General features: G+C 42.5%; 1 protein-coding gene across 3 annotated transcripts in view; it reads left to right on the forward strand.

Annotated features, from left to right (window-relative positions):
* SIPA1L2 (signal induced proliferation associated 1 like 2) overlaps positions 1 to 26,953 on the forward strand; it is a 255,388-nt gene that overhangs the window by 124,766 nt on the left and 103,669 nt on the right. For 2 of the 3 annotated variants that reach the window (XM_040350983.1, XM_040350984.1), the window contains exons 9-11: positions 1,534 to 1,791; positions 8,813 to 8,965; positions 13,965 to 14,059. In XM_040350983.1, coding sequence (XP_040206917.1) covers positions 1,534 to 1,791; positions 8,813 to 8,965; positions 13,965 to 14,059 — 506 coding nt within the window. The remainder of the gene's footprint in view (positions 1 to 1,533; positions 1,792 to 8,812; positions 8,966 to 13,964; positions 14,060 to 26,953) is intronic. The other variant, XM_040350985.1, reaches the window with a different exon arrangement.

A 26,953-nucleotide genomic window follows, 5' to 3' on the forward strand; every position in this document is an offset into this window, starting at 1 on the left:
GAACTCGGCGGGCCGACTTTTGCCATTGAACAACGAGGAAATAGAGAACATGTTCTCTATTTCCTCGCCGAGGTCCTCGTCGGCTTCCTCGGCCGAAAGTGTACACACGGCCGGGTTTCTCGGCAGAATTCAGCTCCGACCGAGTTTCTGGCTGAATTCTGCCGAGAAACTCGGTCGTGTGTACGGGGCCTCAGGCTTTAGTCTAAAAAAGCTTTAATGTTGCTTTCACTGTATCCTTCTAGCATATCATATTCCCTTCTTTCTAAAGCCTTATGCTAGTAAATCTGCATAATTCGCTATTATTTTCATCATTTTTCTTATCATCTGGCACAATTACCTATGCTAATTTGCCTGAGTACACTCAAAGCATTCACATACTATCAAATTTTTTAAATCGAAGATCTAAAGGCTCGTACACACTATAAGACAATCAGGCAAACATTTTAATTCAAGGAACTTTCGTATGATTTTCGTACAGTGTACACAGCTTTCAACAGCCGATTCAGAATTTTTGTACAAAAGTTCCTGAAGGGACAAACTATAAAATATTTCTCGTACAGGAACAGAACAAATGATTTTCGAATAATGTGTACCGTTTTCGTGCAATTTTCATACAGGAAAAATCTGAAAAGAAAGACAGCGCATGATCAGAAACAATAAACAAACAAAAAAAAGCCTTTGTCGTACGAGAATATTTGTACGAATTTTCGTTCATCGGTTTCTGATTTTCTGTGAAACAACGAGGAAAATCAGACGATCGTTCACCCGATTTTCTTATAGTACCCCACTTTAGTAAGGTCTGATTCACAATGGCGCATTATGGTAACACACTGTACCAGTTTTACTACAGCTGCACAGCAACTCCTGTACTGCAGCGCTTTGTGGTGCCACTCGTTTTGAATAGCATCCAAACACTCTAACAAATTGCCCAGCAGCTCATATGCTTTGTAATACACCACAGCACATAGATTCGAACAATTTGTGCATATAAAAAATCATTCTGGGTGCACTGCAGCCTATTTGAAACAATCAGGCTTGTTAAGGCAATTCAGGTAAAACACATGATAATGCACATTTAACGCACATGTATTAAGACAATGCACCAAAGCCAGCCATTAATCAGACCTGTGGAACCTCCTGAACCTGCAATGCCCCATACACACGATTGGGCTTTAGCCCGACGAAACTCCCATGTTCTCTATGTAAACTCCCATGGAATTCATCAGAATTTCTGATGGGGCATACACACAGTCGGAATTTCCGATGGAAAAAGTCTGTCTGACTTTTTCCATTGGAAATTACGATTATGTGTATGGGGCATAAGAGCTTCACAATTTGAACAACTTGATCTTCGTTGTGTGCTGTAAGTACAGCTTTCACCAGCTAATTCTAGACCTTTCAGCATTATGAGTATTGAATATTGAGAATTTTTTTTAATTCTGATTACTGAAATGAAGCTATGTATTTTATTATAATAGTGAATTTTAGGGCTGCGATAAAAATCTTAATTCCTTGTTCATTCTGATCACACAGGGGTTTTTCAGAACTTTGCCGAATGCCAGTGGTGGAATATAAAGTTGACAATGAAGGCACGCCATGTGAATATAAAACTCCCTTCAGACGCAATACTACCTGGCACCGTGTACAGAATCCGGTCGGACAGCTTAATTCTTGTGCCTCTCCAGTTTTAGGAAGTACTGACAGGCTGCAGTGCCAGCAGTTTCTTCAACAATCGCAACCTGGTATTCCTCGTAGCACATCATTTGGCAGACAGATGTCAGATAGTACAAGGTAATGTTTATTTAGTGATGAATTTATAAACATTTTTTACCCAATTATTTTTAATAAAAATGCATATATGATAGATATCAGTGAATATGATCAATATTACGTTTTTATAAATTAAAGAGACTTGCGGTTTATTTTATTTTGATGTCATTTTAGAGTGTATCAAGCAACAAATGTTCCTTTTGCCAGGGAACCACATCCATACAAAAAACTTAATAATAATAATATGTCCTATTTAACCACTTCAGCTCGGGAAGATTTTACCCACTTCCTGACCAGGCCATTTGTTGCGATACAGCACGGCTTTGCTTTAACTGACAATTGTGTGGTCGTGCGACAATAACAATAAAATTGTTGCCCTTTTTTTCCCCCACAAGTAGAGCTTTCATTTGGTGGTATTTGATCACCTCTGTGGTTTTAATTTTTTGCGCTATAAACAAAAAATACCGAAAATTTTGAATAAAAAACTATTTTTTACTTTCTGCTATAAAAAATTCGAAAATCACATTTCTTCATTAATTTAGGCCAATATGTATTCTGCTAAATATTTTTGGTAAAAAAAATCCCAATAAGCGTATATTGATTGGTTGGCGCAAAAGTTATAGCAAAGTTGGAGAATGTTCTGGAATCTGATAGGTGGAGGCCAGGAGGGTTGATCTGCATACTTAGAGGAGTTTGGCCAATACCCAGGCAATGGGCCTGGCATGGTGGCTAAGCAACCCTTAAATATGGCTGAGTCATGCTGGCAGGGAATCTGGTGGCAGAGTGAGTGCTGAGGAGACTGTCGATGGCCTTGAGGAGAACCCCTGCCGGGGGGCTCTGCCTCGGGCTGGCCTGGGAGGATTCTGGCAACATCACGGTCCAGAGGTCCAGAAGGAATCTTGCCTAGGAAGCAGCGAGAGTAAAGAGGACAGTATGAGTACAACACATTCAAGAACTTGCAACGTTTAAGACTGTCACATATAGAAAGCCTTTCTGGAAGATGGCTTTGGGCTTAAATCTTTCCCTTATTTTGCCTTGGAAATCTTTAGTAGCAGCCAAGTGAGCTAATGAAGAAGAAGCCAGGTGGTGGTTCCCGAGGTCAGTGGATTTGGGATCAGTGACTACAGTGGAGTCACTTATGTATGTAACCTACAACTTTTGTGCTACTTTCCAAAAGTTCCTAGTCCTTAAGGGGCTGTTGCTTTTCTGTCAGTGTTCAGGAAGAAAGACAGTTCTGAAGCCTGTACATAGAGAGGAATTTGTACCTGATTTTTGTTGCTATCAAGTTGGACATCCCACAATTCCTATTCCCATCCGAGTTATTACCCTTAACACATAAAAAACAAGCTCAAAGACTGTCCCTTGTGTCTGGAGAAAGTGTGGAGAATATTCGTTGCCTGGCTGTACATTGTTGGGGGACCCGATTACCACCAGCTCCTTCAAGGGTGAGCACTACACAATTAATATTGGGCATGGCTTAAAGGGCATTGTTGAATAAAGCTGTTGCCTATTTACTGTATACATTGCACACATATGCCACTGTTCTTTTACCCAAAGAATAGCCCTTATTTACTGTGCTACACAGCAGGGGTGTCTGTAACGGAATGACCCGTGACAAACAGAGACTTTGGAAGAATGAGGGGTACTCCTGTACCGGCGTCACCAAGGAGTCTTATGTCTAGGGTCACCTTATGTCCGATAGGGCCATAGGGTGACTGAGAAATTATATCCTAAATTACAGGACAGGGGACATTACTGATAGCTCATATTGCAGGAGATATTGCAAAGTGTTGGTTTATTCTATGACTCTTCTCTCTGTGTAGACTGTTGACATGCTAATTGAGTCTGGTCCAGGATCTCTCATTATGTATGCTAAATACTGTTGTGTGTGTGGAATGGAACTTGTCAATCTGTATGCGGAGACAGAACGTCTGTCTAAAGATGTGGATTGAGAATAAATCATTGTGTGATGGTGTTTTGTTTGAATTCTGTTAATGAAGGAATGTGACTTCTCAGGTGGAGTGATTAGATCATGATAATTATAGGCCCGCACCGACATGTCTGGAATGTTTAGCAATTAGCCATCTGAAGGTGTATTGAAGCCCCCCCCAGGGTGTGGGTGGAGAGTTTGATTGTTCCTGTGATCACTGAAGCATGCCTTGAAAACTTTATATAAACTTGAGAGCTAGCCATTAAAGTTGTCTTGCATTTTGAAACCAGAACACAGAGCAAGTCTCGTTATTCTGGGAAATGGGATGTCTGATGTCTGTTGGACGGTTGGAGTGTCAGATGAGCTGTCGTGGGTTGATGGAAGGTCGTAAACGGTGGTGACCGTTACAGTGTCAAACTCAATTTCATTGTGGGCTGCATCAGCATTATGATTGCCCTCAAAAGGGGCGATTGAATCTGTAAGATCAGATGTCTAGCGCCTCCCCTCCCCTTTACATTAGATGTCAAGAGCCAACCCACCATCAGAAGTTGAGTCCCCCACTCTCCCTTACATCACAGTGCACCCCCTTTCCTTATGCTGCTGCTGGGAAGAAGCTGGATGTATTGCTTGAAAGCAGAAAGTAAGGGTCTGGAGTAGGACCAGAGGAGGGCTGGAGCTCTCCTGCAGCTGCAGGAGAGGTGTGAGGGCCACATGAAATTACCTGGAGGGCCGGATTTGGCCCGCAGGCCATGTGTTTGACACCTATGCATTAGAGTCTCATACATGGGCTTCAACTCCTCACAAGGATCCTTTTAACAGCATATATACTATCTAGTTATTTTCTCATAACATGATGTAAAGTTAATACATAGTGTTAAAATCAAAATCTCTAACAATACAGCTGGTTTATGTAAAGGAAAAGCAGGTAGTGCCATATGCAAAGATCACAAAGGCTTTCCAGTCATGTTAGCCTGACTCTCATTGCATTCCCCAGCTTTCTAGAGGACGAAATGTGATTAAATATACCACATGTGTGCTGGTAAGACAGCAGTATTTATCACAAAGCAGTAAAAAAAATGAACAAAAATAGATTACATCAGAGATTGTAGCCTCAGAGAGCATAAAGTGGATTAAATTGCCTACTCATTTTGAAATGTGCAGATATCTGCAGGGAAAGCTGTCTACTTTAATGAGCTTCCGTTCTACTCTGTGGAGTATGATTGTACATTTGTGTTAAATCTCCAGATCTCCTGGATAAAATGCACAGGTAAATATATAACATTTTACTTTTGAGCATTGGTGCAGATACATAAAAATTTAATTTTTACAGATTTTATCCGCTAAATGCTGTAATTGTGGACTTGTGTGCGATATTTCCAAATGAGGTATCATTCTCACAGCCTGGCAAAGCACAACTATGATCTATCCCCACATTGCATAAATAAAAGAGTTTGCTTAAAATATTTTTAATTAAATATGTTAATTTATTAACAGTCTACTTGTTTGAACAATAGATTCGTGAGGTTGTAGGAATTAATTAGGGTTTAACTCACTTGGTTGACTGATTTGATTATTTTGTTCAAATTGACCTTGACATTTGCAGCAACTATAACATGCATAGTTGCATCCACCCCCATCCTTCATCACTGGAGCTAACATAAATGGAAAAAGGGAAAACAATTTACCTTAGACCTGGCCTTGGCATTGGCCCCAGTTTCTTACCATCCTTGTTGCAGGTGACTTCTGCTCATATTCCCTTAATATTTTTTTTTTATAAGGGCTTACATTTGAAGAGTAGAGTTCAGCTTCACTGAATGGAAACAAGGCCTGCCCTCTATACACAGGCATTTTATATCTGATAGGGTCTTTCTAGCTGTTTTCACCCAGCTACTGGACCCTTGTTGGTTGCTCGTGATACCCCCTATGGCTCACAAACAAATTACTTTTAGATTACATATTTTTTAGCTTCCCCAAAATCAGTTTCCTATGCTACTACATGTAGCTGTGCTTTTACCCAGGCCTTATCCAGTTTCTTGCACTGCAGGACCCTTAAAGTGAAACTGTACTCACTTGCTCTCCAGCGATATGATGCCCAGCAGCTTCCAGGCGTGGATCCTTGGCGGTTTCCGTTGGCCAGGCCGAGATTATCTAAAAAAAGACACAAACATAATTTGCTAGCATGAATCAATTTAAAATTATTCAGATTTTTTTGACAATACAGTATTTCCATTAGAGTAAAGGTTTCTAATACTGCTATATATGATTAAGTAACTTTTTGCTCCATGAGCCCATTCCAACACCTTCCCCAATAATGAAAGCATGCACAAAAAAGGGACGGTCTATGTTATAAAATAATTATTAAACCTAATCAACAACCCCATGCATCATTAAACAGTGCGAGGGAGTCTTTAAAAGTACTGCTGTTACTAGGACTGCTCTGAACCCAGGCCATCAGTTGTACCACTCAGGGGTCTAACTGCACCACAGTGTAAGATAGTTCCATGGGACCAACAGAAGAGACAGTTACCATAACATATCCTAAAAACTACCTAAATCTTTTATCAGCTCTCCTCCAAAAATTCTCTGTATGCCAAGCTGCTATGGTAAAGATAACACCAACTAATTAAACCTTTAAGGGCATACGTGGCAATTTAACTTGACTTCTCTATTTTCTCTTTCCCAGCAATCTTTCTCTTACAGCCTTTCCTTTGGTATGACTAATGCCACGTGCACACAATCGGAAATTCCGACAAGAAAAGTTCAATGTGAGCTTTTGGTCGGAAAATCTGACCGTGTGTAGGCTCCATCGGACTTTTTCTGTCGGAAATTCAGAAATTTCCGACAGCAAAAATTTGAGAGCTGGTCCTCAATTTTTCCGACAAGAAAAGTTCTTGTCGGAAATTCCAATCGTCAGTATGCAATTCCGATGCGCAAACGCATGCTCGGAATCAATTCAACGCATGTTTGGAATCATTGAACTTCATATTTCTCAGCTAGTTGTAGTGTTGTACGTAACCGCGTTCTTGACGGTTGGAAGTTTGTGTGACCGTGTGTATGCAACACAAGTTTGAGCCAAAATTTAGTCGGGGGAAAAAAATTCAGTTTTCTTGTCAGAATTTCCAATTGTGTGTACACAGCAAAACAGTAGTCAATCAGTTACATTCTACCCTCTATTTCTCTTACTTTCTTACTTTCTTAATCCCTTCTAGGCCTATTCTTTTCCCTTTATTCTGTTAATATGTGCTCATTAATTGGTAATCAGAATCTCATTAGAAATGCGCTGGATAGTGTATATTTGTATGTTTAGTAGAAAGCAGCTCATCTAGGGGCTTGATCATTCATTGAGAGATTTTCAGGCTTCCCTACATTATGTCATCCACGCCTTTTTGAAAACCTGTTTTTTTGACCAGTTATTCACATTGACAAACAGTTTTTTACTTTCAAATATTTTTGATAATTTATTATTGTTGTTATACAGTATTTATATAGCGTCAAGGGTATTTGCAGCGCTTTACAACATGAGGGCAGACTGTACAGTAACAATGTAATTCAATACAGGAGGAATCAGAGGGCCTTGCTGGTTAGAGCTTACAATCTAAAAGGGAGGGTCAAGGAATACAAAAGTTAATAACTGTGGCGGATGAGCTGATGGAGAATGGGAAAGTTCAGTTGTTATGTGGAAACTGATAGCTCCCAACTGTGTCCTACTTTCCTCCTCAGTTTGATCTAATCTACACTATATTACCAAGAGTATTGGGACGCCTGCATTTACACACACATGAACTTTAATGGCATCCCAGTCTTAGTCTGTAGGGTTCAATATTGAGTTGGCCAATTTTTTGCAGCTATAACAGCTTCAACTCTTCTGGGAAGGCTGTCCACAAGGTTTAGGAGTGTGTCTATGAATGTTTGACCATTCTTCCAGAAGCGCATTTGTGAGGTCAGGCACTGATGTGGACAAGAAGGCCTGGCTTGCAGTCTCAGCTCTAATTCATTCCAAAGGTGTTCTATCGGAGTGAGGTCAGGACTCTTTGCTGGCCAGTCAAGTTGCTCCCCCCCCCGAACTCGCTTATCCATGTCTTTATGGACCTTACTTTGTGCATCGGTGCTCAGTCATGTTGGAACTGGAAGGGGCCATCCCCAAACTGTTCACACAAAGTGGGGAGCATGAAATTGTCCAAAATGTCTTGGTATGCTAATGCCCTAAAGCCCTGTACACACGATCGGTTTGTCTGATGAAAACGGACCGATGGACCGTTTTCATCAGACGAACCGATAGTGTGTGGGCCCCATCATTTTTTTTTCCATCGGTGAACCTGTTTTAAATTTTTCCTATGGTTAAAAAACCGATAGAAAAAAAACGATCGTCTGTGGGGAAGTCCATCGGTCAAAAATCCACGCATGCTCAGAATCAAGTCAGCGCATGCTCGGAAGCATTGAAATTAATTTTTCTTAGCACGTCGTAGTGTTTTACGTCACCGTGTTGGACACGATCGGATTTTTAACCGATGGTGTGTAGGCAAGACTGATGAAAGTCAGCTTCATTGGATATCCGATGAAAAAATCCATCGGATTAGATTCCATCAGATATCCGATCGTGTGTACAGGGCTTAAGAGTTCTCTTCACTGGAATTAAGGGGCCAAACCCATCCCCTGAAAAACAACCCCACACAATAATCCCTCCTCCACCAAATGATTTGGACCAGAGCACAAAGCAAGGTCTATAAAGACATAGATGAGTGAGTTTGGGGTAAAGGAACTTGACTGGCCTGACCTCAACCTGACAGAACACCTTTTGGTAATATAGTGCATATTGTTGTATATAAAATGCACTATTTATTTTTCAAGTGTTTCCCAGTGCTAAACCTTTGATCCAATTGTTTTGTATATTTCTCCTTTACGGGGGTATAACAGGGGGCGTGTCTTAAGTCTACATACTTTTGTTAATAGGTGTCCCTCATTCCCATCTCAAAAAGTTACCAGGTATGGAAACGGGATAGGCTTCTCTGAAGAGAAGGATTTTCAGGCATCTATAAATGCTCATATGGCTTATTGCTCGTCATTTACAATGTAACTTACTAAGAAGGCAGTATTTCTATTTATTAAATACAGGCCAATTCAAGATATTGAAAGTCCACAAATATCCCAGGGTGCTGTTATTGATCCAAACAAGCCTTACAGAAGTTCACCAAGTAACCAGTCTTCCTCCAGTGACCCAGGGCCTGTTGCAAGTGTTCAGTGGAGACATCATATAGGATTTGATGGGTAATATGCAATACAGTGTTTTGTGCCTTTGCTTATATGCTATATGTACTCTGTTTTATAATCGTATTTATATTTTATTTTTTATTCAAAGTTATATAAATGATTACACTCTAGAGGTACATGTTTCTAAAACATTGCTTCAAACATTCCTGTGCATTAATTAAAACCTTGGCCTTGGCTTTGAAGAGAAGTACTAAACTCCTTTTTTTTTGTACTAAACTCTTAATAACCCTGAATATTAGAAGACTTTAGAATATTGCTTGCTTTCGGAAAGTGCTGTGTACTAGCCAGCTGTTCCTGTTCCCAGTGGCAACTGTTGTTTCATGTCTTTGTTGTGACTTAACCACCTAATTAGCATTCAGCATTGGTCTAAGCTCTAATTTAGTATGGATTCCTGTACCAGTCCTTGGATCTAAGCTGTTGACATTTAACCAGTTTAAATTATATATGCACATGCTTGCAGATGTATGTATACCTACTTTTGCACGTCTGTCTTTGTAAGAGCATGTGATGAAGTTTTCACATTTATGTGAACCGTATGCTTGCTAAGACTAAGCTGTCAGTAACACCCATAATCACACAATAAGGTGATGAAAGCCAAACACATCCACTGCCTGCCTGGTGACTAATGTCTTTTCATATTGATACAGTACATTCCTATATACATTACAAGGTTGTTAGCAAACGTATCTTAACTGCTTTTGTTCAGTAGACTTTGTGGTAGATCTTACCAGTATCTTTTCAGAAAAGATCTGCTCACGATTAGCACATTAATACTTTTAGTGTTTTTATAAGTAAAGACATTGATTTCACTTAGATAAGTAAATGAAATTAATCTACACATATTTTGGTATGTACAGTGAACAAAGCTTCAGTTTGCTAACTCCTATAGTACCGTAAATCAACCCCATCATGTTTAATTCTGATTCATTTGACTGAGTAGGGCTAAAATGTAATTGTAACAATAATCATATGAGTACATAAAATGTACCGTATTTGCCGGCGTATAAGACGACTGGGCGTATAAGACGACCCCCTAATTTTCCATCTAAAATGCTGGTTTTGGGATATACTCACTGTATAAGACGACCCCTCACTGTGCCATTACACATGCCTCACTGTGCCAGTATGCCTGCCGCACTGTGCCAGTATGCCTGCCGCACTGTGCCAGTATGCCTGCCTCACTGTGCCAGTATGCCTGCCTCACTGTGCCATTATGCCTGCCTCACTGTGCCATTATGCCTGCCTCACTGTGCCAGTATGCCTGCCTCACTGTGCCAAAGAAAAGTATACCGCTCTAAAAACAATCAATCCCCATTGCTTCCGTACCAACAAACCAAGAGGGTGCTGGCTGTGCTCAATTACCATGAGGTGAAACAAAAATCCTGGATCGCCGCACTCCTCAAAAAACGATGTCTTTATTCAAAACATGAAAAAGCAACAAAAATTCAAATGGAAAAAACAGCCAAAATTCATGCAGTCAAACAAGAAGTGGATTAGGAAAGAAGAGCTGACATGTTTCGCATCCTGTGATGCTTACTCGTAGCTGTGCCTAGCTGTACCTCACTGTGCCAGTATGCCTGCCTTGACGATCTTCCTACCTTCTCCTGTTTGCAGAGTTTCTCATGCTGCGGGCATCTATTATTCATAAGCCGCGCCTCCTCCTCAGGCTGTTCCGTGATAGGCAGAACACTAATTTTCCCAGCAGAGCCTCTGTTCAGTGTTCCGCCTATCACGGATGTCCTCTCGTCCGAGGCCGAGGATGCTTCCCAGTGCTAAACATCACCCAATTTCTAAATTGCTGCATTTGTAAATTGTGGGTTTAGCTAATATTCTTTTGTATAATGCTCCTTTAAGGCCTCGTACACACGATCGTAATTTCCGATGGAAAAAGTCCATCTGACTTTTTCCATCGGAAATTTCGACCGCGTGTATGCCCCATCTGAGAGATTCCTTTGGAAATATCTGATGAATTCCATCGGAGATTGCATAGAGAACATGTTCTCTTTTCCTCCGATGGAATTCCGTCAGAATTCCGATGTGAATTTGGTCAGACGAAGGTCCGATCGTGTGTACAGGGCATAAGGGGGTGTGACAGGGTATGTGTCCTATGCCTATTTACTTATGCTGATAGGTGTCCCTCGTTCTTATCTCAAAAAGTTGAGAGGTATGGGAATAATGCTAGATAAAATTCTCACTGAGCAATAGTCTGCAATAATTTTGTTTTTCCTAAGCAAGTAAAAGTAAAACCATGAGTACCGTATTTTTCTGTGTATAAGACGCTACTTTTTTCTAAAATTGTTACACTGAAAAATCGAGGGGCATCTTATACACGGAAGTTAGCCGAGGAGAGAGCCACGTGGCTGCTTGGCTGCCCATACCTTGTCAAACAGGCTTCCTCCAATCACGAGCCTTATGTTACTGATGTGAGCTAATGCGGTAATTGGAGGTGGAGAGTACGCAGATGCGATCCCGTTGAAGGTGGAGAGTGCACAGATGCAACAGGGACCGGAGCGTTCTGACCCCATAAAGATGTCATAAAATAGCAAGAAATGTCGAGAAATACCGGTAAGGTATTGTCTTACTCTGTAAAATTCTAACTGAATATAATCAGCTATGCAAAATAGCATGGAAATAGAGCTGCAGAGAGACAGTTTGGACCTCCTCCCACTGAGTGTATGATCAGACAGTGGAGAAAACCGGAAGAACAACTCCTTTTAAGATGCCAAAAAAGAAGGCCTTTAAAGGAAAACCAGCCAAATGACAAACTTGGAGCAGAGGCTTAAGACTTGGATTCTGGAGCAGCACCAGAGTGGCTTATGTGTGTCAACCAAGCTTATTAAACGTTTGCAAGTAAAATGAACATTGTTGATTTTAGCGGAAAGGCAAAATGGTGCTTCGATTTCACAATGAGAGAAGGGTTGGCCATGAGAGCATGACCAAAGTTAGCTCAGAAAATACCACCAGTTTATGACAATAAAATCCAACAGTTCCACTCCTATGTCATACAACTTTGTAAAAAATATGATTTTTAACCAAATCAGATTGCAAACATGGATGAGGTGCCTCTCAATTTTAATGTGCCTTCCAACAGAACTGCTGATGTGAAAGGAATCAAATCAGTGGCAATCAAAACAAGTGGCCATGAAAAGGCACACTTAACTGCTGTGCTTTCATACTGTGCAGATGGTACTAAACTGCCTCCTATGCTTATTTTTAAGAGGAAAACTTATCCTAAAGAGACCATACCAACCTGCCATTATTGTGCAAGTTCAAGAGAAGGGATGGATGAATGAAGACATTATGGCCATTTGGTTTTCAAAGGTTTGTCCAGAAGACAAAGACAAAAAGGGGTGCATCAGATTTGCAAACACACCTAGCAGTTATTCCTGGCAGACTTACAGGTCACATACAGCCACTAGATGTTTCAATCAACAAGCCATTTAAAGCCCTGATGAGAGAAAAATTAAGTAGATGGATGCAAAAAGCAAGTGATAACTTGACCGACAAGAAAAGTGAAAAAAAAAAACAATTACCGAAGTCTGCAATTGGGTCCTAAACTCATGGTATCAAACAAGAGGTGATTGTGAAGAAATGTGGAATCAGCAATGCCAATTTACGGAACTGAGGATGATCTCACATATATAGACAGTGACTCAGTAGACAGCAGTGATGCAATAGAAGTTGAAGAAATTCTGTCTGGAACTAATATTGATGAAGAAAAGAGCAGTGATGCAACAGAGGCTGAATAAAGTGATTTGGTACATAATATTATAGTACTGGTATTGCAGTAATTACTGAATTAAAATGTGTTCTCTTTTATGTTTAAAATATTGATTTGCTAATTTTGAGTTGGAAAAGTGGGGGTCGTCTTATACAATGTAGGGGTTTTATACATGGGAAAATATGGTAATTCAGATTGCACCAATTTAGTTGGCATAAAACTCCACATGGCATAGCAGTAGCACTTTGTTAAAGTTCAGCTATGAGCAAGACTTTCCACCAAGAAAATCTCTTATTACAATCTCCTCATCCTTCTGCTATCTCTCAGATACCTCCCTGGCTCATGTTATCATAGGGAAGGGACACTCATTTTTTTTGGTCATATGGCCAATCACGTCACTAGGGTTGGTGTCACTTGGTGCGGTAAAACATGGCGTCACCCCCCCTTTCTGTCAGCGTACGGTCATGGTGCGCACTCCAAACCAGCCCCCGGAAATGATGCGGTTGGTGTCGGCACGCCGATCCGTGCACTGTCACGGATGGGGTGACACCATCGCGGTCAGATATCACTACTTGATGGCGTCACCCCTCTGGGGGGTGTCACCCGAGTGCGGTCTGCATCCCCATAGAGATGCCACTGCATATGGCAAGGCCCAGTTATCTCACATCTCCAGAGAACAGGTCCGCTCTCTGCAAATGACCCAGCAAACAGTGACCATTCTCCAGATTGAAAGAGGGTATCCCCCAATTTACAGAATAATAGGGCTTTAATTACAAACTATGGTTGGAGGAAAGGGACCAAAATACTGTAAGCACCCCTTACAACGAGTATACATTTCTGCTAGGTGTAATGGTTATAAAATATTCCTAACACAATTTATAACGTTTGAAAAATTATATATAAGCTATATTGGTAGTTTTTATATAACAAGATTTGTAAATTAAATCAGAAGTATCCTCAGACCCCAAATTTCTCTGACCTTCCAATGCCCCCTTGCGCATTTCTATATTTTTTGGGGTTTTCAATGTATCTTGGTGACAGATGTCTCCCAGGGGTCAATATTGCTAGATAGTAAAGTCACTCTGAAATTGGTTTAATTACTGGTATGTAAAAGTAATTGGCTCTGATTGAATTTAAAAATAGCCATGGATGTCCTACAACACATTGCAGTGAATTGAGTTTTTTTTATTGGCTCCTGTTCTTGCTTGGGCCTCTGTACATGCTAATTTCAATATTCTTAAAGGAAAATGTTTATCATTTATATTTTTCTCTTAGGTGTCAGTCTCCACTTGTACATGAAAATCAAGAATTTGCTTCCACAGAAATACTTGGAGATTGTGAAGAGAATTTGGATGCCATCAAACATTCTGGTAAAGAAGCTTCTTACATAGTTGATTGAATATTTTCATGTAAACTGTGTACATTGCTTTCAGGTATATTACTCGGTAGCAGCACTGTGCCTTTTGAGGATTTCACTTTCATAACAAGAGGAGTAGACCTTTAAGATACTAAATGTTTGCACAGGGAATTCGTTTTTTTTTTCTAAACAATTATCAATTGAGGTAAATGGTTTCAATAGCAGAACTACATTAGCTACACAACAGCTAGAGTGGGGAGCCAGTGTGGCAGGGGAGCGAGGCTTGCATTTCTTGAGCGTTGGTAATGAATCATCATATTGTCCTGATCTCTTGTTTCCTGCTTATGCATTGTACCAATAGCCTACTTGTTGCCCATGTATTATCATAATTTCTGGTTGGTTGTCCACTTATTATAACAATTGTCCATTCGCTGCACATATATTGACACCATTACCTATTTGTTTCCCACAAATTGTGACAAATACCCTTTAATTTCTCATATATTGAAAAGGCTCCCCAATTATTGCCCATGTATTGCCAGAATTGCCTGTTTTTAGCCCTTGTTTTATAAGATTTGGGTGTTGGTTGCACATTGGTATTGGTATTACCATGACTACTCACTACTCATTTTACTACATATTATAATGAGTGCCTGTTTGTTGAACATGTATTGCCCATAAGTTGTCCAGACAGTTTCACAATTTCTTATTTGTTGCCCAATGCTTTTATTGATTACCTATTTATTGCCCATCTTTTACCCCAACAACCTATTTGCTGCCCATCTATTGTCACCATTGCTTGTTTGTCACCCACGTTTTGAACGTGGGTGATCGATTTTCTGTGTGTTGCCCATCTGTTATAACACTTTCCCCTTTGTTGTCCTTGCATTGTCATGACTAAAAGTTTGACGCCTACGTATTATGATGATGGTTTCTTTGCTGCTATTGTACATATTGTAGCAATTGCCTGTTTGTTGCCCATGTATTTTAAGTTAAGCCTATTTGTTTCCCACGTATTATAACAATTGTCCATTCATGGCCTATGTATTGGCATAGCTACCTTTTGGTTTCCCATGTATTGTCATGATTGCCCAGATAGCTGTTTGTTCACAACTACAACATTTTGCCCGCCTACTACCAGTTTAGTCACAATTGACTGTTTGTTGCCAATGTATTGAATCAGTTTTTAACTTTTTGCCCAACTATTATAATATTGTAAGACTTATTCACAGCAACATCAAACTGTTTGCAGAAAAGAGAAATGTCCCTTAGTAATGTAGTGGACAGTTCTGAACAAAGCTCTAAGAATGCTATCCAGTGTTCTTCTTTATGTGTACCCCCAGCTGACTTAGAGCACAAGAGGGGGTTAACTGTCTAAGGATCCTTTTGGTGTCTGTACTCACAAGGCTCCTGAAGCACCACCTGATGCCTTCTCCCTCCATGATACCAGACCAGATGACTGTAGACTCTCCCTCTGTCAGCTATGGTAGGACCAGGGTCAGCCATACAGACTTCAGGCCCTGAGGTCGCCCACCTGATGCCACATGGAAGAAAGTGCCGGGGGAGGCAGTGCCTCTCCCCCAGCCTGGTGCAATCCTCTTCTAGGAAAGACCAATAGCCCATGTGCTCCTAGAATAGAAATACCAGCACCCAGCATGCCTAGGAAAACTCCCCCTTCCAATTGGCCAAGGCTGTATGAATATTCATGCTACTTATCTGCATGTTCTCCACCTAAAGACCAGAACCTTCCTAAGGTGCTTGGACACAGGGACACTCGGACAGCATAAGCAGCACTAGAGTACACAGAGCAGCAGAACTAAACGATCTTGGCTTCTGTTAAGCAGACGGTCCACATAAATTTACCTAACTGCTCCTCTGTTAACTATTCCAACTACTCTAGCACCTACCTAGGCGGGTGTACTACACATGATTTGGCAAAGTAGATCAGAGTAATTGTCTCAATTGCCTCTAGTAATTGTAATGATAGCCTGTTTGTTGTCTGGTTATTATAACAATTAGTAATTTATTGTCCATGAATTGTCTATTGGTTACTCTTTTGTGATAAGTGCTTGTTTGCCGCCCCATGTTTAATAATGATTGCTTGCTTGTTTCCTATGCATTGTCGGGATTACCAGACTGTTGCCCACCTGCTGTCATAATTGCTAGTGTGCTATCCACGTTTGTTATCCATATATATTCACAACTGTGCTGTGTTACTCACACATAACCACTTTTGCCAGTGTGCCATAATTGTCAATGTGTTGCCCATATATTGCTACAACTGTGTGCATGTTTGTATATTTCAACATTTGGTCACTAATAGCCCCAGTTGAGTGCTATGACAGCGATTGTGTGAAGTATGTGCCTTATACTATTTATATTTCTCTGAAAGATTTTCAGTTCAGCAAACTCTGTTTTGTGTTTAGGTAACGGACCTTTTATTCACCGTTCCCTGAGCTGCAGAAATTCCTATCTTCGGGCACCATGTAGTTTTCTGATGTAATGTGCATGGCATCTGAAGATAGAAAACAGGAGATGTAATTGCTGCATCAAACTGTATATTCATCTTTTAGCAGGAACTAAAACATTTACAAAGAAACCACTCTCCACACAAGTCTCCGTTTATCACAAAGACCAGCTGTGGTGCCACCTTGTGTTCAATGCAGTTTGTTACATTCTGTTTTTTTTTTATAATGATACTGGATAAGATAACAGCTTAAAGGGGTTTTCCACCTTTTTTTTAAGTTTATTGAAAGTCAGCAGCTACAAAAAGTGTATCTGCTGGCTTTTAATAAACTGAAACTTACCTGCTCCACGGCTCCAGCGACGCGTCGGCCAGGGCTCCGCTCCTCGCCCCCCCTCTTCATTCTTAGTGTGGGCACCCGGCAGTGACAGCTTTCGGCTTCACGGCCGGGCACCCACTGCGCATGCGGGAGCGGCAGTGCGCATGCGCGAGCGGCGCGGCGCCGTCCGATTGGACAGGCGCTCGCCTACAGGGAGGGGCTGTGAAAAGGCGAATAAGCTAATCGCCTTTCCAGCCCCTCGGCGGAAGGAGGAAGTGGGACAGAAAGTCCCCTTCTCCTGAAGCCCCCACTCCCCCCCCCCTAAAAAATTACATGCCAAATATGGCATGTAAGGGGGCAAGGAGTGGGTTAAGAGGAAGTTCCATTTTTAGGTGGAACTCCTCTTTAACAACTGTCTTTGCTACTTTTGTCTTAAGGCTTCTTTATGCTTATTTATTTAGAAGTCATGTATTAAAATGTGCAACCTTGCTTGCTAAGCATTTTAAAGAAGTTGTCATGTTTAAACTGGGCAGATTTTTTAACTACTTCAATGTTGGCCACTTTTACCCCCTTTCCTGCCCAGGCCAATTTCAGCTTTCAACGCTGTCACACTTTGAAAGACAGTTGCACCATCATGCAACACTGTACCGAAACTAAAATGTTATCATTTTATTCACACAACTAGAGCTTTCTTTTCGTGGTATTTACTCACCACTGGGTTTTTTATTTTTTATTAAATAAACGAAAATAGATTGAAAATTTTCCAAAAAAACTATTTGTTTCTGTTAGAAAATTTTGCAATTCTGTTCTTCATAAATTTAGACAAAAATGTATTCTGCTACATTTCATTTGTGAAAATAACCCAAATCAGTGATTATTATTTAGTCTGTAGGAAAGTTATAGAGTCTACCAACTATTGTATATATCTAAAAATGTATCAATCCTGATGTACTGACAGTCTATCTCATTTCTTTAGGCCCAAAAATTCCTCGACAGTAAAAATATCACCCAAATGACCCCTTTTTGGAAAGTAGACAGTCCAATGTTGTAGTAAGGGGAATGTTGGAATTTTTGTTATACATAGTTTAAGGTTAAACCTCTTTTCTTCTCATTTTAAGTGAGTGGTCACGTGTCTTGTTAAACTACCTTCCGTGAAAAAGTTTTATCTCTATTGTGGGGTCACCAGTATGGTATTTGTAGATTGAAATCATATCCCCTCTCAAGCGTCTCTTCTCCAGATGCTTTGGCCGGGCAAAAGCTTGATCGTGTGTATGCTGTATTACTCCCTTCATGACCAGGGATTTTTTTTCTACCCAGCACTGTGCTATATTAACTGGCAATGGCTCAATCATGCAAGACCGTACAAAATGAAATGTATATCATTTTTTTCACACAAATAGAGCCTACTTTTGATGGTTTTTAATCACCACTGTTTTTTTTTATATTTTTGCTATATTAGCAAAAAAAAAAGAAGGTTTCCATAAGTTTGTTATAACATTTTGCAAACAAATATTCTTTCTTCATAAATTTAGGCTAAAATGTAGTCTGTTACATTTCTTTGATAAAAATAACCAAAATCAGTGTATATTATTTAGTGTCTGAAAGTTATACAGTCTACAAACTATGGTATGTATATTTGGAAATTGACGCTCTATCTAATTTCTTTAAGGCCCGAAAATGCCAGGATAGTACAAATACTGCCAGATTACCCCTTTTTGGAACGTAATTTTTTTTACATAATGTCACCAGTACGGTACAGCATTCCCATATGACTGATCTGATATGATGATTAGGGATTTTGACCGGTGACTGTATTTAAAAAAAAATATATATATATATATATATATATATATATATATATATATATACACATATATATATATATATACATTTATTACATTTAAGAATCTTTTTTCTTTTTTTTACACACTGTCATCAGAGTAGTTCATTGCCACCATAGTGACACTGTACTACTCTGGCATGGTGGGAAGTTTATTTTATTACAATGTTATTGCTTATAATAGTGATGATGACCAAGCTTTTACTGTCATGAATGGCTTTCTTAACCACTTGCCGACCAGCCGCCACACTTATACTGCAACAGGTCGGCTCTCCTGCGTGAACCGATGTACCGTATGTCGGTTCATGCATGTGAGATTGCGGGCGCGCCTGAGGGTCTGCCGGCCGCCTCACGATCGCTGTACACAGAGGCAGAATGAGGATCTGCTTTTGTAAACAAGACAGATCCTTGTTCTGACAGGGAACATCTCAGACATAGCCTATTCCCAGTGATTTAGAACAGCGATCTCTGTGATGTCCCAGGCAGCCCAACCCCCCATAGTTAGAACACACTGAGGGAACACATTTAACCCCTTGCCTGCCAGTGTCATTTATACATTGATCAGTGCATTTTTATAGCACTGATCAGTGTAATAATGTCACTGGACCCCAAAAAGTGTCATTTAGGGTCAGACTTGTCTGCCACAAGAGTCCCGCTAAAAATCACAGATCGCCACCACTACCTGTAAAAAGTCCCTAAATCTATCCCGTAGTTTGGGGGGTATTTGTACTTTTCTGGCATGTTGGGGTCTCAAGAAATTAAATAGACCGTCAAGTACTTCAGGTGTGATCAATTTTCAGATATTGGCACCATAGCTTGTGGACTCTATAACTTCTACAAAGACCAAATCATATCCACCAATTTGTACTTATTTTTACCAAAGATATGTAGCAGTATAAAATTTGGCCAAAATGAATGAAAAAAAATTACAGAAACGAGAAAAATATATTTATTTTTTACAGACTTTTCTGTCTTTTTTCTTTTATAGCGCAAAAAAAAAAACAATGCTGATTAAATACCACCAAAAGAAAGCTCTATTTGTGTGGGAAAAAAAGGACAACAATTAGATATGGGTACAGTGTTGTATGACTGAGTGATTGTCATTTACATTGTGAGAGCACCGAAAGCTGAAAATTGAACTGGTTAGGTAGGGGGTTTAAGTTCCCAGTGGTCAAGTGGTTAAAGGGACAAATCCTTCCGGAGCTGAAGTGGTTAAAAAAAAAAATGGAATAACATGTTTGTAAAAAATATTTCTTATGGTTATTGAGAAGACCTCATAGCAGATTGCAGTTGTTTTTGCAATCTCACAGTGTCTCTGATCCACACAGACTGGTGACTCCCTGAGCTAGCCCTCATTAACATAAAGTGCAGGAGAGTGGTTTTTAAATTGTTAACCCTTCAGGACAGTTCAAATATTAGTTACAACTGATTCTGATGAGCTGCCAGCATTATATAGACAGGGTTAGTTATATTAAACATTAGTCTGCAGCCTCCTCCTTAACATTACAAACAAGAAAGAGCTTGGTAGGATTTTTAAGCAAGTAACAAGGCTAGCAGCAATTTATATTTCAGAAAGTATTTTATCGGGTTTTTAAAATTTATGAAGCTATACAAAAGTGTAAAGATTAACATTGTATTAGTACAAGAAATGTATGTTAGAATCAGGCCCGGACTGGGACAAAAAATAGGCCCGGGCATTTTAGACTGAGCAGCCCGGGGGGGGGGGGGGGCACGCGGCAGGGGTTAATAATGGAATGCCCGCACAGAGAGAGAGACTGCTCCACATTTGTGGCACAGAGAGAGAGACTGCTCCACATTTGTGGCACAGAGAGAGAGACTGCTCCACATTTGTGGCACAGAGAGAGAAATCACTCCACATTGCTGGAACAGAGAGAAATCGTTGGACATTTCCCATTGTTGTACTGAAGTCAGTTGATAGATCCGAGTCTGTATAACCAGTCTGCACATTGATAGATTGAAATTTCTGCTGAACTGGCAGATTTTCAATCTATTTATGATGGCCTAAGTCCACCAGTCTCTGAGTTTAATAATATCCTCAAATCTTCTGAAAGGGGTTCTCAACTTAGGTTTAGAAATTCACTTTGAACTCCACCTTATTTCCAGAACTCTCATTATGTATTAGATGTGCAAAGAATAAGGTGAGAGAACATCTAATACCTATAAAGAGTAATGAAAATAAGGTGGAGTACAAAGTGAAATATCTGGAGGGACTGGCTGAGGTTAAAACAGGCAGGGAGGAAATTAGGCATCACCTCCTTACTGTCTGTCAAATGCCTCTGAAAAGTGACATGAGAATTGATAACTTTTCAGTGGAGTATCTGTGAGTGCAAGCCTTTTGGCTCACACTGGTGCTCAACATTGTTTTGGGGGGAAGCAATCAAACTGAACAAAAACATCAAATGCAGCCACTGTGCCCCATTATATGCAGCCACTGTGCCCCATCAAATGCAGCCACTGTGCCCCATCAAATGCAGCCACTGTGCCCCATTATATGCAGCCACTGTGCCCCATTAAATGCAGGCACTGTGCCCCATCAAATGCAGCCACTGTGCCCCATCAAATGCAGCCACTGTGCCCCATTATATGCAGCCACTGTGCCCCATTAAATGCAGGCACTGTGCTAATCAAATGCAGCCACTTTGTCCCATCAAATGCAGCCGTTGTGCCCCATCAAATGCAGCCACTGTGCCCCATCAAATGCAGCCACTGTGCTACATCAAATGCAGCCACTGTGCCCCATCAAATGCAGCCACTGTGCCCCATCAAATGCAGCCACTGTGCCCCATCAAATGCAGCCACTGTGCCCCATCAAATGCAGCCACTGTGCCCCATCAAATGCAGCCACTGTGCCCCATCAAATGCAGCCACTGTGCCCCATCAAATGCAGCCACTGTGCCCCATCAAATGCAGCCACTTTGTCCCATCAAATGCAGCCACTGTGCCCCATCAAATGCAGTCACTGTGCCCAATCAAATGCAGTCACTGTGCCCAATCAAATGCAGTCACTGTGCCCAATCAAATGCAGACACTTTGTCCCATCAAATGCAGCCACTGTGCCCCATCAAATGCAGCCACTGTGCCCCAGTGACGTGGCAAGTGGACAATCCACAACTTGTGGCAGGTGACATGGCCAGTTGACGTGGCAGGTGACGTGGCCAGGTGATGTGGCAGGTGACGTGGCAAGTGGACAATCCACAACTTGTGCTAGGTGACATTGCAAGTGGACAATCCACAACTTGTGGCAGGTGACGTGGCCAGGTGACGTGGCCAGTGGACAATCCACAACTTGTGGCAGGTGACGTGGCCAGGTGATTTGGCAAGTGGATAATCCACTTGTGGCAGGTGACGTGACAAGTGGACAATCCACAACTTGTGGCAGGTGTCGTGGTCAGGTGACGTGGCAAGTGGACAATCCACAACTTGTGGCAGGTGACATGGCCAGTTGACGTGGCAGGTGACGTGGCCAGGTGATGTGGCAGGTGACGTGGAAGGTGACGTGGCCAGGTGACATGGCAAGTGGACAATCCACAACTTGTGGCAGGTGACGTGGCCAGGTGACGTGGCCAGTGGACAATCCACAACTTGTGGCAGGTGGCGTGGCCAGGTGACATGGCAGATGACGTGGCAAGTGGACAATACACAACTTGAGGCAGGTGACGTGGCAAGTGGACAATCCACAACTTGTGGCAGGTGACGTGGCCAGTTGACGTGGCAGGTGACGTGGCCAGTGGACATTCCACAACTTGTGGCAGGTGACGTGGCCAGGTGATGTGGCAGGTGACGTGGCCAGGTGACGTGGCCAGGTGACATGGCAAGTGGACAATCCACAACTTGTGGCAGGTGACGTGGCCAGTGGACAATCCACAACTTGTGGCAGGTGACGTGGCCAGTTGACGTGGCAGGTGACGTGGCCAGTGGACATTCCACAACTTGTGGCAGGTGACATGGCCAGGTGATGTGGCAGGTGACGTGGCCAGGTGACGTGGCAGGTGACGTGGCCAGGTGACGTGGCCAGTGGACAATCCACAACTTGTGGCAGGTGACGTGGCCAGGTGACGTGGCCAGTGGACAATCCACAACTTGTGGCAGGTGGCGTGGCCAGGTGACATGGCAGATGACATGGCAAGTGGACAATACACAACTTGAAGCAGGTGACGTGGCAAGTGGACAATCCACAACTTGTGGTAAGTGACGTGGCCAGGTGATGTGGCAGGTGACGTGGCCAGGTGACGTGGCCAGTGGACAATCCACAACTTGTGGCAATTGACGTGGCCAGTTGACGTGGCAGGTGACGTGGCCAGTGGACAATCCACAACTTGTGGCAGGTGACGTGGCCAGGTGACGTGGCAAGTGATGTGGCCAGGTGACGTGGCCAGGTGACATGGCAAGTGGACAATCCACAACTTGTGGCAGGTAACGTGGCCAGGTGACATGGCAGGTGACGTGGCCAGGTGACGTGGCCAGTGGACAATCCACAACTTGTGGAAGGTGACGTGGCCAGGTGATTTGGCAAGTGCATAATCCACTCGTGGCAGGTGACGTGGCAAGTGGACAATCCACAACTTGTGGCAGGTGTCGTGGTCAGGTGACGTGGCAAGTGGACAATCCACAACTTGTGGCAGGTGATGTGGCCAGTTGACGTGGCAGGTGACGTGGCCAGTGGACATTCCACAACTTGTGGCAGGTGACGTGGCCAGGTGACGTGGCAGGTGACGTGGCCAGGTGACGTGGCCAGGTGACGTGGCCAGGTGACGTGGCCAGTGGACAATCCACAACTTGTGGCAGGTGACGTGGCCAGGTGACGTGGCCAATCCACAACTTGTGGCAGGTGGCGTGGCCAGGTGACATGGCAGATGACATGGCAAGTGGACAATACACAACTTGAAGCAGGTGACGTGGCAAGTGGACAATCCACAACTTGTGGTAAGTGACGTGGCCAGGTGATGTGGCAGGTGACGTGGCCAGGTCACGTGGCCAGTGGACAATCCACAACTTGTGGCAATTGACGTGGCCAGTTGACGTGGCAGGTGACGTGGCCAGTGGACAATCCACAACTTGTGGCAGGTGATGTGGCCAGGTGACGTGGCAGGTGATGTGGCCAGGTGACATGGCCAGGTGACATGGCAAGTGGACAATCCACAACTTGTGGCAGGTAACGTGGCCAGGTGACATGGCAGGTGACGTGGCCAGGTGACGTGGCCAGTGGACAATCCACAACTTGTGGCAGGTGACGTGGCCAGGTGATTTGGCAAGTAATCCACTTGTGGCAGGTGACGTGGCAAGTGGACAATCCACAACTTGTGGCAGGTGTCGTGGTCAGGTGACGTGGCAAGTGGACAATCCACAACTTGTGGCAGGTGACGTGGCCAGTTGACGTGGCAGGTGACGTGGCCAGTGGACAATCCACAACTTGTGGCAGGTGATGTGGCCAGGTGATGTGGCAGGTGATGTGGCCAGGTGACGTGGCAGGTGACGTGGCCAGGTGACATGGCAAGTGGACAATCCACAACTTGTGGCAGGTGACGTGGCCAGGTGACATGGCAGGTGACGTGGCCAGTGGAAAATCCACAACTTGTGGCAGGTGGCGCACTCGGCCAGCTCAGTGGCCTTTTTGCAGGACATTAGAGCAGCCCAGGGGGCAAATGCATTCTTGCAACCCAGCCCAGTCCGCCCCAAGGGCCTTGGTACACCTCTGGGTAGAAGTGACATGCGGGCCGCCGAGGGCCATTCGCGGGCCACTACCGGCCCGCGGGCCGCCGCGGCCCACCGGGCATATGCCCGGTATGCCCTATGGCCAGTCCGGGCCTGGTTAGAATTACAAAACAGTAAAATGAGTACAAAAAAAGAACAAAATGAGGGGGGATCAAGTGTCACAGAAACATTAGTGTATGCAAAGATTAGGACAGGCTGGCGGATTAGCAGGACAACTGACAGCTGTGTTGCAGAATACAATGGTACAGCATACTAAGGTTACATGTAGTGGGGGTTTAAAGCTGGAGGTAATCTACATGTTGTGAAATTGTAGTTTTTCCTGTTGCTAGAAGCTAGTGAAAGGGGGATAGGAACAAGCATGGGCCAAAAGGGTTTTATCTAAGGGATGAGAAAGAGAAGAAGTTTTAGAGAAGAAGAGTAAGGTGTGAGGAAGAAGTGGGGGGGGTGAAGCGGGGGAGGTGTGTTTTAGAGGGGGGGGGGGATTGAGGGGTTATGGGGAAAGAGGAGAGGACCTGGGGTACGGTTGAGTGCATGGTTACTTTGGTTTAATAGGAGGTGATTTTATAAAGAAAGAATGCATTGGCCTAGGTGCATATGGCTGTTGTATTATAGCCATGGGAGGCATATTTTAAAGCGGAGGTCCGGGAAAAAAAATTAAAAGCCAGCAGCTACACTTACTTCACGCCGGGAGGCCCTGCTCCTCTCTCCTATTAGCCCGGCGACCAGGGGAGGAGGGAGACCCATGGTGACGTCACTGTCACGACCGGACTCCCAGGAGTGGGAAAGGATACCTGTTAAATACAGGTATCCTGTCCCCCCTCCCTCCTGAAAGGTGCCAATTGTGGCACCAGAGGGGGGTAAGATTCTGATGAGTGGAAGTTCCACTTTAGGGTGGAGCCCCACTTTAAGGAATTTACAATGGGTGTCCTTAGGGAATGCAGTGTGTTTCTTGTATACATCACTCTCTGCAAAATTGAGGGCTGGTTGCTTCCAAGCTTTAGCCAACATTTGCCTGGCAGCAAGAAATATGAAATCCTTTCTGATTTGGGGAGGTCAGAGAAGGCCTGTGTAGCAATGCTTCCCAGGGATTCCAAACCAAGTTGCGATTCAGAATTGAACTTGTCATATTGTGTACAGGTGGGGTCCCCTAGTTACAAACATCTTACAAACAACTTCTATTTACAAACGGAGGAAATCTACCCCTAGGAAAGGAAATTCACTCCTGTAAGAGCTATTGTGGGAAAAAGGTACCTCCACTGATGCTTTATCACCAAGGCTTGTTTCCACAACAACCCAAAATTTTCTAAATCCAATAGTCATTGGGACAGAAAGTGAGGTGACATCTTCTGAACAGGGACACAGAAAGCAAAACAAACATTACAGGGGTGTTAACCCTTCCCTATGTTTTCCAAAAAGCTTAAAAATAGTTTTTTTGGCTGGGACTACACTTAAAATATGTACCTTTTCCGACTTACAGATTCAACTTAAGAACAAACCTACAGACCCTATCTTGTTTGTAACCCAGGGACTGTCCTCCGAACCAGAGCCAACAGGCCCTATGGTATGAAAGTACCATGCTCCCTATGAGCTTAAAAGCAGGCTGAAGAGGCACTGGGGCAAATGTACTGATGAAGTCAGGGGGTCATGTACCAGTGGGAAAGAACTTTGTAACATTTTTCTTGAGCTAGCATGTTATGCGTACATTCCGCTGCAGCGGCACAAATTTTGTTCCAGACAGTTATATCTAGAAATTCTGTCACGTCCCTCTCCATTTTCTTTATATATAAGAGCTTTGACAAGTCCATACAATTATGCTATGCTAATAGGAACATGTAGAAGTATAAAGTAGGCGTTACTTTGGCTGCAAAAGTGGAAAACACTATAACCTGCTGAGTCTGTTTTTTTAAATGGAGCTGTAGTTTCATTTATTTTTCCCATTTTTATGAATAAAAAATACTGCCTTCTGTGGCATAAAGCATGGACAAATGGGTACATGGCGCCCAGCAACCAAAAGCATTGTTGTGTTAAATGACATTATAGACAGAAGATATGTCAACCGGACAAACCCTTTATCTGGTAGACTTCACAGAGGAGGATGAGTACAATCAAACTAAATGTATTTTCCTTTGAGATGAGGCGTTTAAAGGGTATATGATCACCATGTATAAATACATGCATGGCACATATAGTGAACTTGGTGCACAGTTATTCACTTTAAGATTATTGTAAAGGACAGGGGAGTAATCTGCATCTGGAGGAAAAGAGGTATAACTTTTGCAAACCTAAAGGCGCCTTCTTCACAGCAAGAGCCGAAAAAATTTGGAATAGGCTCCCTTAGGAACTGGTACCGACCAGCTCAATTGATTATTTAAAAAAAAAAAAAGATGCATTCCTAAATTCACCAGATGTATCTGGATATTTGCATGTATAATGTATACCAAAGATTGTTGATCCAGGAATATCTAATTGTCTTAGGATATCAGAAAGGATTTTTTTTCTTCTGTTGGAGCAAATTGGACTGAGCTTTATAAGGTTTTTCGCCTTCATGCCT

Source organism: Rana temporaria, chromosome 4, assembly GCF_905171775.1.
Source record: "Rana temporaria chromosome 4, aRanTem1.1, whole genome shotgun sequence".
NCBI classification, from domain to species: domain Eukaryota; kingdom Metazoa; phylum Chordata; class Amphibia; order Anura; family Ranidae; genus Rana; species Rana temporaria.